Source organism: Scleropages formosus, chromosome 24 (genome assembly GCF_900964775.1).
Source record: "Scleropages formosus chromosome 24, fSclFor1.1, whole genome shotgun sequence".
Classification (NCBI taxonomy): Eukaryota; Metazoa; Chordata; class Actinopteri; order Osteoglossiformes; family Osteoglossidae; genus Scleropages; species Scleropages formosus.
Genome location: NC_041829.1, coordinates 21349084 through 21364965, shown reverse-complemented (window position 1 = coordinate 21364965; position 15882 = coordinate 21349084). Strand labels below are relative to the sequence as shown.

General features: G+C 52.4%; 2 protein-coding genes and 1 long non-coding RNA gene across 6 annotated transcripts; 2 read left to right on the top strand and 1 right to left on the bottom strand.

Annotated features, from left to right (window-relative positions):
• The first annotated feature begins 783 nt into the window (after positions 1-783).
• smpx (small muscle protein X-linked) lies at positions 784-9968 on the top strand. 4 transcript variants are annotated; one of them, XM_018761071.2, is made up of 6 exons: positions 1785-1899; positions 2029-2109; positions 5691-5752; positions 8219-8299; positions 8408-8540; positions 9084-9966. In XM_018761071.2, exons 1-5 carry the CDS (start codon positions 1875-1877, stop codon positions 8531-8533), a joined length of 375 nt encoding a protein of 124 aa, XP_018616587.1. In that variant the 5' UTR covers positions 1785-1874; the 3' UTR covers positions 8534-8540; positions 9084-9966. The 4 variants fall into 4 exon arrangements, with proteins under 4 accessions (XP_018616586.1, XP_018616587.1, XP_018616588.1 ...); XM_018761070.2 differs by lacking the exons at positions 1785-1899; positions 2029-2109 and adding an exon at positions 784-1029 and having other exon boundaries at positions 9084-9968; XM_018761072.2 differs by lacking the exon at positions 2029-2109 and having other exon boundaries at positions 1787-1899; positions 9084-9951.
• Positions 3446-5707, bottom strand: LOC108939621 (uncharacterized). Its single transcript, XR_001966522.1, has 4 exons — positions 5511-5707; positions 4732-4950; positions 4439-4611; positions 3446-4299 (listed from the first exon to the last, which is right to left on the bottom strand). It is a non-coding gene; the product is annotated as an uncharacterized LOC108939621 (long non-coding RNA).
• Positions 9969-10094: 126 nt separating the features above from the next.
• Positions 10095-13442, top strand: klhl34 (kelch-like family member 34). Its single transcript, XM_018761062.1, has one exon. It carries the CDS (start codon positions 11668-11670, stop codon positions 13417-13419), a length of 1752 nt encoding a protein of 583 aa, XP_018616578.1. The 5' UTR covers positions 10095-11667; the 3' UTR covers positions 13420-13442.
• The last annotated feature ends 2440 nt before the right edge of the window (positions 13443-15882 follow it).

Genomic DNA, 15882 nt, shown 5'->3' with positions numbered 1-15882 from the left:
TGGGGCGCGTGCGCATTTTCACAAGTAACACGGTTATTAAAATAAGACGGGCCGAGCAGTTCCTCAGGACCCTTCCGCTGATTGGAATGTCACCTCACATTATGTCCCGCCCCCCCCAAATAAAGTGCCCCCGATTTCCTCTCTTGTATAATTAGTGCTACTAAAATCCCTGTCAAACTGTCCAGCTCTATGAGCAGCTGAGCTGCTCAAAACCTCCTGTCTCCAGATTGCAAACGTAACTTCCCTACTTCACAGAAATGTGTCAAATCAATATTCTTTGAAAATGGGGGGAGCCAACAGCTGCTAGCTACTCTAGTAGTTAGAGGCGCTTCCTTCGGACCCAAAGGTCAGAGGTTCAAATCCCCCCTAAATGGCGGTAGGAAAAAACTGCCGAGCTGTACGAACAACCGCAAGTATTACTTGTCACTCTGCAAGGAGGGCGCTCTATAAACTGAAATAGTTTCGCTCTGTACGTCGCTTTGGAGAAAATTGTCAGGTAAATGAGCTCTTCAAGTGAGCTTGTGTTAAACTCCCACTAAGTACACAAGAGCTGTGACCTCAAAGGAATTCCCTCGAGTCTCTGGTGCTCTCGCAGACACATCCTCATCGCGTCGTCACATTTCGCGGCTTCTCTACGGTTCGGCCTCCTCAAGACCAAGATCCTTCAGCTCTCGGACGGTCCGTCCAAGGCACCTTGTCCTTGGCCGGTGACTCGGGGCCCTCGGAAGGGTGACCGGCTGGAAGAGACGAGGGACACGGTCCAGCTGCGCAGCCTGTCTGCAAGATCGCGCCTGAGAGGAAGGGCGGCACGGAGAAAGCCGCTTCTTGCCCGAGGCGCGGCGTGGGCGTGGGCGCGGGGACGGAGATTTGCATGCCACAACGCCATGTTGATAACCCGTGTAGCGCTGGGCCTTTGGCACCAGTCTGACCTGTGCTGGAAAAGCAGAGCGCTGCAGGACGGTGTCCCTCGCGCTGCGGACGCGCGCCGCCTCCGTCCCCGGGACAGAAACGGTCTTCATCTGCTTGTGGGTGAGTGGACTTCCGAAGGAAAGGAACGCGTTTCTCCGCGGTCTCATCTTTCGTGTCCTTCGTCGGCGTGTAATGCGGTATTAGCCAGGCTAAATCCCTCAGCGGGAGAATTTGTTTCATCACAAACATTTTAACACGTTTATCTCTCTCTGCTCATTGATCACGGGCAGTTTTCCGGGCCATTCGCTGTTGACTCGTTTTTGTCACACTGATATCACCTTGACATCTTGCTCCCTCAGTCCTAAACTTCTGCTGAGGTCATTCGCTCACTTGTACAAGCAAAAGTGCTTAAGCGCACTCCTGCACGTACATCTCAGAAAGTGTCCCACCATTTCACCGATTAACCATTCCATCGCCGTGCACTGGAAGCTGCTGAGCCTCCGAACAACAGGCTGGAGCTCCATCCATCACAGCCAGTTCGTAGAAAAGAGCACAGGTGTGAACTGGAGGAAGCTGAGACGTCTCCATCGCTGAACATTGCTTCATGAGTCGACAGCCCGCGCGCACAGGTGCAACAGACGGAGACCGTGGCCATTGCTAGGTCCGCGCTGGCTGAGTCTTGCTCTCCGGGGAGCCCGTCCCCTCCGCCCAGTGTGCTGAAATGCCCCACTTGGTCGTTGCGTGTCTGCCAGGATGGATTGTCGTTTTGACCAGAGATCCAATCAAACGGAGGATCTGCGTCTCCCTCGGCTGAGGGCCGAGTCCCTCAGCTCGTGCTGCCAATGCCGGCAATTTAGGTCAGGCTTTTAATAACGTGAGCTGGAGCTGGAGCTGGGGCTGGAGCTAGGGCTGGAGCTGGAGTTGGGGAGGACCTCACGGAGAGCAGGCAGGGTGTGGCATGCCCAATGAGCAGTAGAGCATTAGAGACAGGTAAGGCTCAGCACCTCGGGCATCTTTCTGCAAAGTGTCTCTGCATCGGGGGGGGGACATGGCTTTCTAACAGTTTCTAGCAGTTTGTGTGCAGCTGGAAAAGTGACCCGTTGGCTTTCCTTCTCGCAGCTGGAATCTCAGCTGCTCTCGCTGATGGAGGAAAAGGTGCCGGTCCAGTGGCGCGCTGCTGTTCGTTGGGCTCCTTGCAGGGTTAGCGTTGTTATAGCGAGCTTCATGGACACTGGGCTGTGCGTTAACTGCTCTCCACAAGGCTCCTGGGGGGAGCTGTGACCATCTGCAGGACTACTACTGTCGTGTATCTATGTGTGTTTGAGTGTGTATCTGCATGTGTATGAGTACTGTATCGGCGTTTGTTTTTCCATGCATTGTGTGTTATCAACAGTACGTGAGTGTGTGTACACGGTGTCATTGTGCGCGTAGCATGAGCGTGAGATGTACGTGAAGTGTTGGCGGCTCCTTGCGATTCAGTATGTGCTCATATGTGTAGGTCCTCCCAGTAGGTTTCTGTCTGCGGTGCGTATGAGTGCGTGTGAATATGCGGTGCTTCAGCAGCTCCCTGCTCTACTCGTGTGTGGAAAGAAAGCAGGCTCCTCACTGTGCTTCACACTGCTATTTATAAGGAGAACAAATGTCAGCTATGGGAGGAATCCCACTGCCAGCGGTACTTCCCCCACCACCACCCTTAAGCTGTGCACACACACTTGTGCAGTCGCACAGGCTCCGCACTCCTTCACTTTGCTCCATTGCCACAGTAACCAGGACAGCGCCCGAGAGGCAGCGCAGGTTCTCGAGCACAGGTAGGCTTGGAGCTTGGCATTACTCCGTGTGCGTCTCCTTCTCTCTTCGGAGGCTTTTCTCAGGTTTACCGAGAGCAAACCTTGTCCTGGACGGCCTCAGAGGACTGCAGCCAAGGACACTGTGCCTTTTGCCGGCCGTGTTAAAAACTCTACGCAGTATGTTTTACCAGACGTGACCAGAACTTGTGCCGGTTGAAGTGTATCATATTACCGCGGCGATAGTCCGTCTCAGTCATCTAGACAGTAACTGCAGAAGTTTCTAGAGTGTAGTTAAATGTGCCTTCGGAGATGTCAGCGACTGGAAGTGGCGCCCTAAAACTGGCAAAGTATTCCTTCACTTGCACTACAGTGAGTGCCTGTGTGTGTCTGTGTATTTGAGAACCAAGTGCAGGATTCTGCACTCGAGGGCTACAAAGTGAAGTGTGTGACAGCAGTGTGGTCAGAGCACAACAATACCGTACTCAACAGATGTTGTAACCTTAAAGTCAAATTTATAAAAAAAAGAAACAGCATTTCTCAATGAAAATAAGACGTTTCAAATCTGTCTATACAGTATGTCTGTTTTCTTTTAATTACAGGTATTCGTTTTTACTAGAGCAGTTCAGGGTAGGTACCATGGCTGAGGTCACTACAGCAGGAGCGGGACTGAAACCTACAGCCTCTAAGTTGGAGGCAGTAGCTCTAACATCCACACCACATGCCGCTCCTGTGAGAATTTACAGCTAAAAGGAAACTTTTAGTGTAAGATAATCAACTTCACAATGATTTACCTGTTTTTACATTACAATGGCAAGAGCACACGTTGATCTGTGTGTCTTCCACAGACAGAGAAGCCGGAGCCGTAGACGACGCGCATCCTGTTTTGCGTAGCCGAAAGGCGTCTGCACACCTTGGGGGACGCTGCACACAAAAGGGCTTTGTTACAACTCTAGCCTTTTCCTCTGAATTCTTTTACATCCAATTTGAATGATGAAGTGTGTGTCGAACAGAGCAGCGCGGTTGGTGTAAATATGGTTGTTATGTTTGAGGAGAACATCTAGCCATGTTGTAAGCTGGTCTCTCTCAGCAGTTGGTCTATCTGTGCCACAGGCTGGTCTCTCTCTGGGGTGTTTGCAGCCCTGTTACAGTGACAGTCAGTCGTGTGAAAAGTTATCACGTTGAAAGTATATCGTTTCCCCATATGTTTGAGCCCAAAATATGACGTGTGTGTGTGTGTGTGTTCGTTCGTTCGTTCACTCATTTTTGCTCAGTTTCATGAAGGGTACCAATACTTCTTGAGCTGACTGTACTCTATATACTGGTCTCTCTGGGCAGAATAAGGCCGTTGTGTAAGAAGGTCTTTCTCCAGGAAGGATCTGGCCATAGTACAAGCCAGTCTCTCTCTGATGTGAACATTATAGTTCCCAGGGGGTCTGGGGCACTTTTCTTCATTTCAGACTTGTCATCGCCCCCTCCCTGTGTGTCTTCCTCTTGCTGTTTTTCTCCACACTGCAGCCCAGTAAATACCTGTCGACTTGTCTCTCCATCTCATTCTCTCTCCTCTCAGCCATATGGGGCTGGTTGCTGCTCACCCAACGGATGTCTTTTGGAAGAAAAAAACAGGCAAACCGAGCAACATGGCAGTGGGTAGAATTTACATTGAGGTTTGAGATGCAAAATGGTGGAGAGGCAGATTTGATCTTGGAACACAACGCTACTCTGTATGTTTACTATGTGTTTACCTTTCCAGTGCTGCTTAGGCTTTTTCCACCACCCCCTTGTTCAAAATCCATCTCGTTGTAGATTCTATCTCACAAAACATCTCCTGGATGTTACATAACCTCTGTGAGACAGATGGTGCGGTGAAGGTATCCACAGGAGCAGGATGAGGATGAGTTCCACGTAGCAGGTTTCCCTAAGCAAAATCTAGATGTCATTGAAAATACAAGTAAAAAAAAACACTTGTACAAGTGTTCTGGTACAGTACATATTCCGAATGTGTCTTTTGCTTGATCACACAACCAACAGTCAGTACCTGGTCTGTAGGACACTAGGAGCAGGACACTGGGAGCTGCCAGAGCTGTGCTTCAAGTTCAGCTCCACCCCAAGCCATGGCTCAGGCTCCTGCCACTTCACATTAGGTCTATACTGTTTTTCTGTGCAAAAGTTATGTACGTATGACATGTGGCATGAGGTTTTTCGACGGCCTGGGGGCGAGGGATTGCTGTACAGGTTAGTGGCAGTGAGCTTTGCCCTTAGAAAGACGAGAACAAAAAAAATTACCATCCTGCTGAGTTTCGTTTCATTCAGAGGAATGTCAGTCTGCACGATGAGTTAAAACAAAAACGGTAAATATATTTGTTCTACGTAATGATAATACTCTACTCGTAAGAATGGTAAAGTCGTGCAGTCAGTTCATGAGCCCAGTGCATTAATAGATGCTTTACGCTGTAAAGGTTACAATCTACTTTATGAAATGACACATTGGCATCATCCTTTATATGGCCCAGCAGAATTTATAACGTCAGCCTCGGTCCCATTGTGTCTCTCTCTCTCTCGCACAGGCACACGCGCACACACGCACACACACGCACACACACACACACAGATATAGAATTTCTGCAAGACTTCTTGCTCTAACCTCTGTTCTACAACTCAAATATGTGTAACTGACAAAGTCAAAATGCAGCTAATGAAAAAAGAGCCAAAAAAAGGTGGTCACTTTTACAGTCCCTGAGTCTCCCTCAGTTTACAGCTTTGGCTTCATAGGTACCTGGCTGCAGGTCTCTTACCTGTATGTCAGACTGCTCTCACCTGTGTGCTCACCCTTGTCCCATGAATGATTCAAGAAGTGCTGTTCCTGCAGTGTGTCACAGCCTGGGGTCACTAAGCAACCAAAAAGCTGTCCTGCTTTCCTCAAAGAGCCTGACTTCTCCCTCTGTCACACACACAAACACACTCAGACTGTCTGTCTTCTCTCTCCACTTGCTGTAGGACAAAGAAGACACTTGTACAAGATGTCCAAGCAGCCATCATCCACCGTGAAAGCCCTGCAGGTAGGGGAGAAAGTGTGTCTGCTGGGTCACACGTAGCGCGTGCGTGCATGCGGCCCGCCGCCTGTTCCTCTGTCTGTTACACGCATCAGTTCAGCTGTCCATAAGCAGCAAAAATTAATCAAGTGTGCACATGTGACACGTTGTTTTATAACGATAGTTTTTGTGCCCAAAGGGAAGACTTAGAGTACCGTACACTTCATAGCCGTTCTCTCTGCTAACGGCCTCACGCACACGAGCCCACCGATCCTTGCAGGTACGTTTCAGGTCCCTTTTTGCTGTGTTGGGAGCTGTCACGAGTGCCGTGGTGCCTGGTGGCTGCGTGACTGTCGATGTCAGCTGTGCCGGGGTGTGGAGAGGGAAGTCTGCTAACGTGAGGGGCAGTGAACGATGACGTGAGGAGAGCATTATTAGTTCTCAGACTGTTACTACAAACATTAGGAGTGCTGCAGTGCTCTGAGAAACCCAGCCCATCCACGCTTCCTCCATGTGCAAGCTGCTTATTCTAGTGATGGTGGCAACGGGCCAAGAAGGACCAAACTTCAGACAACACGTCACCTTCTGCAGCAAGTCTCTGTTTCCTGCCGAGGGATCTTCACACATGTTCACCGAGAAGAGGCCGCAGTTATCCTCTCTCCAGAGCGTCTTGTCTTGGGTCTCCTCCCAATGGGGTGTATCTGCTTGACCTCCTCATGCCTGGTTGCCTGAACTAGATGTTAGAACCACTTTAACCGGCTCCTCTAAATCTGGATGAGCAGCAATCCTGCTCCCTGGTCATGGTGCTCGGCACCTTCTCACCCAGTGTGAGCCGCACCACCCTCTGCAGAAGCTCATTCTGGACACTCGTATCGGCGGTAAACTGGTTGGAGCTCCTGCGTCACCACCACAGTTCCGTACAGTGTCCGCATCAACAGGGCTTTCGGCTGCATCGGCGGATGTTCTCGTCCACTGGGACAAACTCCAACTGTCCAGCACCTGGCTGTGGGCGAGTGAGAATCCCCACATCCACCTGGGGCCTCTCATGAGGGGCACCTCCGGGGAAGGAGCGAGAACAGCGTATTAGTGTACTGTAGTGTATTAGTATTACCATATGAATATGAATTATTGGCATTTCTTTTTGTCTGCCATGTGATCATTGACCCACCCACCCACCCACCTACCAAGGGCAACCCCGGGAGGAGCACAAGGCCGCCGGGACCCCTGGAGCACTGCAACCTTAAGCCCTCCAACCTCCACCTCCACAGCAAAGTAGCAACACGGGAGAAATTCCTTGTTCATCAAAGTGCACCGGTGCAATGAGAGAAGCACCTGGACTTTTCTTGATGTGTTTAGTCCGTAAAGGAGCACAATGAACACGTTTCCGTTTCATTGGCAGACAAACGCGGCAGAGGATACACCACTGCACACACACTGCGCTCACTACAAAGCACACACAGAAAAACCACAAGCACACTGATTCAGACAAACTGCCAGCACATTGAAATATAATGCAAGTACACACACACACACACACACATTGTATTGCATGTACACCACATCTAAAGCAGAGGGCCAGTTCTTCCCGGCAATTTTCAGTCCATGCTGCGTGTGCTGCCTGGTAGGAGCTCCCGTCCCTCCAGTCCAGCCCCATTCCACCTGGGGCTTTGCTGGATTGCAGGGAGAAGACACCGGTCACACACCACACAATGGCATCGCTATCACGGCCCTCATCTTATCAGCAGCACGGCCTGTACATTTGCATGAAGATGCATAAGTCATCGTGCTCTTTGGCAGAGGTGAGATGCTCCAAAGTCAACAGTCAACAGGAAGAGGAACTTTCACAGGTTTCTATACCATTTGCAAATGAAAAACGAAAGACATCGTGTAAAAGTTCTCAGCAGGCCTTTCGAAACACCTCGGTCCGTTACCCAGCCTCAGCTGATCCGTCGCCTTCGCTGCAAGACCATCAGAGTCACTACAAGGCGTGGAATGAAAAAGTGCTGCTGCCTACGGTCAGTAGTGATGTTGCTGTCAGGTGTTACGCTGATCTGCTCTCGGCGCTTCATCTGCGAGCACTGGCTGTGATGACGATAAGGACCTTCATGAAGGGCCGGCCAACATCAGGTGTGCCCCAGGGCGGAGGGGGCTGAAGGGTGGGTTTGGTAACCTGTGTGTAAGGTAGCTTTGTTCACAGGTGATTCACAGATGAGCTCCTGCACAGCCCCAAATGAAGTGTCAGTCAGCGTCAGCACTCGCAAGGCTGTTCAAGCTGCACTCAGGATCCAGTACAAAGGATTCTGCTAATGATGGTGGTGATGGAAATGATGGTGACGCCGGCCCCCTCGTCTCGGACCCGTGAGCTCGAGCTCGGGGAATAAAGGGTCTGCGAACGGAGACCCCTGAGCTCAGCAGGGAGGAATCAGCAGTCCTCTCTCCGGAGCGCGTGTGTGTTCTGACATCCTCACGTGTCTCCCTGCTCTGTGTGCGCAGGCCAACCTCAACATCCCCATGGGGGCGCTGCGTCCTGGAGCCGCACTTCCCGTGAAGAGGAGAGAGGACTCGCTGGAGGAGGTGCGGAAGCATCGCGCACACGGCCGTGAGCTCTCACACTTTCACTGCAGTGCATGAAGACTCAGTTCGCAGCGTGTGGCTCTACACTCAGGAGATGTGTCCCCCTAGACCTCACCTGTCGGCACAGATGAGAAGAAACATCTACCTGGAGGGGTGAAGCTGCCCGGCCCAGCGGTGAACCTGTCTGAGATTCAGAACGTCAAGAGTGAGCTGAGATGGGTGACCAAGGACTAGAGCCCAGGTAGACCGCACCCCTACACACGTGCTACACACGGACAGCAAAATGACCAGTAGCAGAGCTGCGGAGGAGTAAAGGACGAGTTACCGTTAATGTGCGAAGAACAGTCCAGAGGGACACTGACAGGTCGCGTTCATGCTCCCTTCTGAATGCGTCACTGACATATGGTGCAGTTACTCCATTCGGCCACACGGTGTAGCTGTTGCTGACACTCGGACCTTCACCGCAGTTTTCTGCAAAGGCTTAGAATGGCGGTGCAGTAAAACTGAGTGGAGACTCACTGAACACCCTTGACACGTCTGCTTCTCTATAAGCACAAACACAAAAAGCTCATGTGCTGCACTGTTTGGGGGGGGGGATTCGGTCTGGACTGCGAGTGACACTGCAATGTCCCCAGTCCCTGCCAGAGGAGGGCGGTGAAGGAAACTTCTTTGGTCTTCGAATCTGAACATATATCAGTATGTATGTGTGTACGTGTGCATATAAAAGAGATTTTTTTCTCCCTGCCTGGTTACCAGACTCTTTACCAGCGTGTTCCCCCTGCAGGGTGCGCTCCCCCCTCCCCTCCCCTCCCCAATGCTGTGACGGAGAGGGGCAGCGAATCCACCACCGACTGACTCACAGAAGCCCTGAAGATGAAGATGGAGATGAAGAAGAGCTGTTCTGGAGGCCAGGAGGACATGAGCATCACTTTCTCACTGAGGACCGATGGCAAATTAGAGGACAGCACACAACACACCCCTCATGGCCCCGGGAGCCTGTGCACAAGGCATCCCTGCTCCCCAAAGGGTGCACCTGTACTCTTCTTGCTGGGATGTGTCCACACACACTCCTGTAGCGTCCGCTTGTCACGATGTGTGTCTCGCTGTGTGTGGAGTTCGCAGCTGTTGCACAAGATTTCACACACTGCATCCAAAAATGCTCATATATGCCTGGATGTGTTGCATTTCACCGCAGTAAACAAGTTTAATTACTTTCATATTGATGTGAATCAGCAACCTACAGAGAAATAATAATTCTACTTGCGCCGCTTGCTTTGCTCATTTTTAGTGTGTGCGTGCGCACCACCTACATGCAGTCTTTGATTCGTTTCCAATCTACCACTCAGATTTAACATAGTACATTTTGAGTTCTCCCACAAAGGACACAGTATGTAGAACATAATAAAAAAATGAAGAAATAATGGGCAAAATGGAAATAATAAGAACATTTAACAATATTCCCTTTGCCTTTCAAAAAAATTACAGTTTGAAAAGAACTCCTAGAGACTTTTTGTAGAAAAACACACACACACACACACACACACACACACACGCACACTTGTGTGTGGTCACCCTTGGAAAAGAGACGTGTGCACACACCGACACATGCAGAAAGGACACATATGGCGTTTCACAAACTCCCAGACAGAACGAACCCCAGAGGAGCTCTAGGAATTTTCGGAAACTCGAATGTCTCCCATATGGACCATCAGTATTTCCTGTGTCCTCTCTCTGGACAGGGGACACAGGGGACACAGGAGCCTTTGCCATGTAGTAGCATGTGGTGTCACGAAGTGGACCTGTCCCTCTCTGCTGACACCTCCTTGAAGCGATAAACAGAGCTTTAGCCAAATACCATTTTCATCCCTGCTATTTATAACACGTTTGACCGTGTTTATGTGAGTAAACTATCAGACGGGTCGTTTGTCCAACGAACGCAGCTCCACTTCTACAAGAGTCTCTCTGGCACATAATCCTAGGGTCACGACTCAAGGCCGATGAGAAAAGGCATGAGATCTTGTCCCCAGGATCCCCCTCCCCGCCATCCTTACACCTTGGCCCGGTGCCTCCACCACATTCCGCAAACACGGTCCCAGCGGGAAACACGGTAAAGTGACACCGACGGTGGGCAAACATGACGCTTCTGACACTTTGCCTCAGAACCTGGGAGAGTTCAGCACACGTCCTTGAAGAGAAGGTCACGCGAGAGACAGGAGCAGCGGTGTCCCGGGTGCCACGTGCATCACAATGGATGAGTGACCTTGAAGCGCCACCTTCGATGGAGCCCTGTAACCCTGTTATTGCCCCCCACCCCGAGTGGGGGCCGTGTGCCGACTCTGCTCTACTCTTAACGCTCCCGCTTGAGCGACAGAGGCGTCAAAGTGCCGAGCGAATCCACATCGCAGCTGTGCTCCAATCAGGCCTCTCGCTCCCTGACGGCCCCGGGGCCGAGAGCCGCCACCTTTGAAACACCCAAAGCCTTTAATACTTGCTTTCCATCACCTCACACTGCCCCCTCGCCCACCCCCACCCTCCACGAAGATCACAGGGACCCGTTTCTCTGAGCCAGCTGCTATTCAGGGAGGATGATGCTCTAATTCATGAGGCAGCCAGTCTGACAGCTTGGATGAGTGTGTGTGATCAGTCATCTCCTTTCAAGGCACATATGTAGATTGGAGCGCTGTAAATCAGGGTGAAATGGACCTCTGCGGAGACGCACCGTTCCTCGTTCTTTCAGCGCCTCGTGATGTGCGTCTCCTCGAGGACTCTGTCCGTCAGTCCACCTGTCCGCCCTTCTGTCCGTCGCCGGTTCCGCAGCTCTGCGATGTTCTTCTCTGTTCTATTCCTGTCCCGGCAAGGGGAAGCAACAGAGGCGCGGCGCGGTTTTCACCGGTGACTAACCCACTTATTTCCTGCGCGCTCATTTCAGATGAGCTCGTCCCACAAGGCCGCTGAGCGCTGAGCAGGTCGCTCCCGATACTCCCGTGCGGAGCACAGGAAAAGGGCAGCACTGTAACAGTGTCCGAGGAAAGTGCTCCGGCTCCCCGACAAACCCACCCTTCAGCCCCCTCCCTCCTCGGGGACTGGCATCCTAAAACAGCGCGTGTATTTAGCGGGGGGGGGTCACGGGATACGGAGCCACTCTTGCCAGGGCCAGTCAGTCGCTGCGGGACACACAAAATGTTTTGGACTTGTGGGCTGGGTCAGAGACGGAGCTCTCCAATCGGCGACTGGACGTGCGAGTCGCCAAAATCCAGCCCCGGGTTCGCAGCGTGGACGCTGCAGCTCACCTTCGTCTGACCGCTCCATTGTCATCCTCGTCCCACGGTGCCTCTCGTGCGCTCGGGGGGGACTGCAGACCAAGCACCATGAGTTATTTCCTGGTTATGAGCAAGGAGCACGGGGACGGGGTGCTGAGCCAGTACCAGCGTCTCCGCTCCCAGGGACTGCTGTGCGACCTGGTGCTGGTGGCGGCCGACGGCACACAGTTCCCCGCCCACCGCAGCCTCCTGGCGTGTTCTGGCGACTACTTCTGGTCCATGTTCAAGGAGCACACGTATGAATTCCGAGCACAGCGGGTGGAGCTGCCAGCGATCTCCTCCAAGGGGCTGGAGAGCATCCTGGACTTCATCTATACCTCGTGGCTCTCCCTCTCCATATGCACCCTGGAGGACACCCTGGAGGCTGCAAACTACCTGCAGGTGACGCGAGCTGTGGACCTGTGCGTCAAGTACATGAGGGACAACCTCAGTGTGGACAACTGCTGCTTCTTTGCCAATGTAGCAGCGCGATACGGAGTCGACGACGCGCTTGCCGCAGCCAACAGCTTCATCGGCTGTCACATGGGGGAGCTACTGGGTCCTGGCGGGGACCGCGTTGGCCTGCTGGAGCTGAACCTGGACTCCCTGAGGTGCGCCTTAGAAGTGGACGAGATGTCCGGGGTGGACGAGCTGCCTCTGCTCCTCTTCCTGCTGGACTGGCTGGGAAGCAACAGTGTGTCCGCCGTGAAGAGCAACTTGGTGCTCAGCAAGATCCGCTTCGGCCTCGTCCCCCCGGGGCCGCTTTCGTGGCTCTCCTCGACACAGCCCGCTCTGCAAACGCCCTTCATCCAAAACCTCGTCCTCAAAGCCCTCAACTACCACAGCCAGGGCGCGCGGCAGCCGCTGCTACAGAACAACCAGACGTCCCTGCGCAGCCGCACTTGCCAGGTGTTGCTGGTGGGTGGCACTTCGGCGGCTGAGCGACTGGACACTCGAGTCCAGGTCTTCTACCCTGAACGGAGGAAGTTTCAGCACCTTACGGACCTCCCCAGCAGGGTGCAGCACCACTGCGCCTGCACCGTGGGCAACTTCCTCTTCGTCCTGGGTGGCGAAGTTGTGAAGCTCAGCGAAGACGAGAAGGTGCTGAGCGCCGCGAGCAGCAACCAGGTGTGGCGCTACGACCCGCGGTTCAGGTGCTGGGAGGTGGCCTCCCCCATGACGGAGCGGCGAGTTCAGTTCTCGTGCTGCGTGTCGCAGGGGAACATTTACGCCATCGGGGGACGGCGTGGGAAGGGCGCATCGCTCGACTCCGTCGAGATGTATGACCTGCGTGCAAACCGCTGGCTCCGAGCAGCAGCCCTGCCGTGCGCCATGTTCGCCCAGGCCTGCGTCTCTTACAAGGGCGCTGTGTATTTGTCGGGAGGGGTCCACGCCGAGCAGCGTGTCAGCAGCAACGAGGTGTACCGCCTGGAGCCCCAGGAGGGCCGCTGGACCAAATGCGCCGCCATGGGCATCGCCCGCTCGGGCCATCAGATGGCGGTGCTGCAAGACAACATCTACGCCTTCCTGGGAATGTACGAGCCTTTCTGCGACATCGAACGTTACGACCCGGCGCTCGACCAGTGGACCCGCCTACGCCCGCTGCTGAGCGACCGCTTCTGCTACGGTCTCGTGCAGCTAGAGAGCACGGCCCTGCTGGTTGGAGGGCGGAAGTGGCACAGTGGCCGGGAGGTGGCCACCCCCAATGTCCTCGAGTATGAGCCAGAGAGCGACAGCTGGAGGGAGGTGTGTAAGCTGCCCAAGCCTCTGAGCGGGACACAGTGCGCTCTTATGCAGCTCCCGACGCCCCTCGACTTGTAGTAACGTACCCGGAGCCTGAACCGTAGTCTTTTCGTGCAGTAAAACAAAATAGCGCAGTGACCGTCAGCGGATTGCTGCACCCTATGTGGCATATAGCACTTGCTGGGTTCGTGTTTGGGTTCTACGAGAGATGGCATGTGTGACAAAGGCCGCGTGGCAGCGGGAAGCACAGCGCAGCACAGCTCCACCAGAGTGCCTTCGGAACCCCCTTGGTGGAACGTGTGTGTGTGTCGAGAGAGGCCTGAATGGAACATTTCGAGGAACATGCTACAAATGTGTGAATGCGCACAAGAGTTTCGCCGCTGCGATGGTGCGGAAGAAAAGCACAGAGAGAAAAATGCGGAAAAACCTGGAGGAGGAGAAGAGGCGGAGCCTGAGGAGGTTGAGACGATGGCAAAGGACAGGAGCGGTGCAGGGTCTCACACACACGGCCACAGCCATTGGCGTTCCAGGAACCGATGGCATCACTGAGGGGCGACGTGGTTTTTTGGGAAGGAAGACGGACGGGGGAGGGATCCACGAGATGCAACAGTAGTGACATACTGTAACCTGTGCAGTGTATTAACAAAGTGTGTGTGTGCATCAATTTATTAACAGTACCTTAATCAGCATTTCATTATGAATTTTGCATTATAGCAGTGACACGAATATCAATGTGACATAATAAAAACATGATGTCACCTTCACACTGAACACAACACATAAACAACAAAACAAGACTGATTGTCTCTATGTTTAGTGCTTTAGTTCAACTGCAGTGTTTTGTTGGCTCAGTTCATTGTTGCAGAGGTTAGTAATATGGGTTATGGTGGGAGGGGCAGTGACAGCAGCCAGAACCAGTTTCATTGAAAGAGCTCGAGTTTATTGACTCCAGTTATGAGCACAATCTGTTTAAAAGCTGGAAAGGAAAAAAAAACAGTGGAAGGGAAGAATAATGAAGGGTGGAACACAAAGTACCCAGAATGCACTTCTCCAAAGTCATGCGTCAGCGTGCGATTGGACAGAAAGTGTCTTTCCAGAGACTCCTTGAGCGCCCACAAGGACACGCCTCTCGCACCGTTGCATAGCAACAGCCGCAGGGCACAGCAGCGCCAAGAAACAAAGTGTGTTAAACGCCTTCGTTCATTGTGTTCTGTGCTCTAATGGTCAACGCAGAATATGACATTTCTATCATTTTAAACAATAAATATATTTGTTTCCTCTGTGTCCACACACGGTTTTGGTCCAGTACCAATTATTTACACTCCCTAAGGACAAAAAAACACCTTTCAAAGTTAAAAGTTCACCTTCTAGAATATTTCTGCAGTAAAAATTGACAAAATTTCTATATAATTTCTCATATCGATAAGGCATGCATCACGATAAGAGCTTGCGAGCTATATGGTAGCAAATGGAGTGTGTGGGTGTGCGTGTGTGTGTGTGTTTGTGTGTGTGCGCGCGCGCAAAACTGTTCTCTGGCAGTAGAAACTGTACAGAATATGATTATTTGTCCGAGTACAAACATTCCGGCCAAAGCGTTCACCCCAGGGATCAAAGTGACCGGAGTCGAGGAGGATTATGGGAAAAGTGGTAACCGAGGCAGCAGCCCTGCTTTCCTGTGCAAAGTGTGTGTTTATCAAGATCAGGGAATGAACACAGATTGTGGCGTCACCAGACCGCGCTGCGGGTCACATGGGCGACAGGCCGAAGCTTGTGGACACGGCGCTTTCCGGTGTCCATCCGCACACACCCAACGCTCAGTTGAGGCACCTTGAGGTGCCTCTTACACACAGGTAGTAGGAGGATCCTGTACAGTTCTGTACTTTTCTGTGGGAGCAGCGGCAAACTACTGGTGGGGTGGCGACTGGAAAGTGGACCATAGTGACATGGTTATCCCTGAAGAGAAGAGAAGAGAAGAGAAGTCCCTCCAAATAGACCCAGAGATGTTAGAACATTCTCTTTACATTCTCTTTAAAGGCCATTAGAGACCAGTATAGACCAATATAGACCATTGGAGACCGATACAGACCTATACAAACAGTTCACTGAGCGCTGGAGGAATTAACTCAGCTTGGAGACACAAACGTCGTTCGCCATCATTTACAGGAGGACGTTTACGGTCAAGCGTACAACCGCACATGAAGAACGCAGCTACTGGTGTTGAAGTGCGTCCGAAACCATTTACCGCCGTACCGCCTCCGGAAGCGGGAGAATGAGCCCACGGGCATCAGCACTTTGAGCCTCTGCCAGGGGCACGTTCCACTTTAGTCAAACCTCAATCGTTTCTGACCGCGACCCTGTCGGCTCCCACAAGGGGGCTCCATGTTTCTGGGTCTCCTCGCTCGGGTACCGGTGTCCATGTTGGACTGACAGGCAGCAGAGTGACTTTCCAAAGTCCGTCAGTTTACTGACCTTTACCACAGCGGTACTGCAATGTTCCTCTGTTGGTCTGGGAACACCGGTCGCGCTTTACTGGTCACCCTG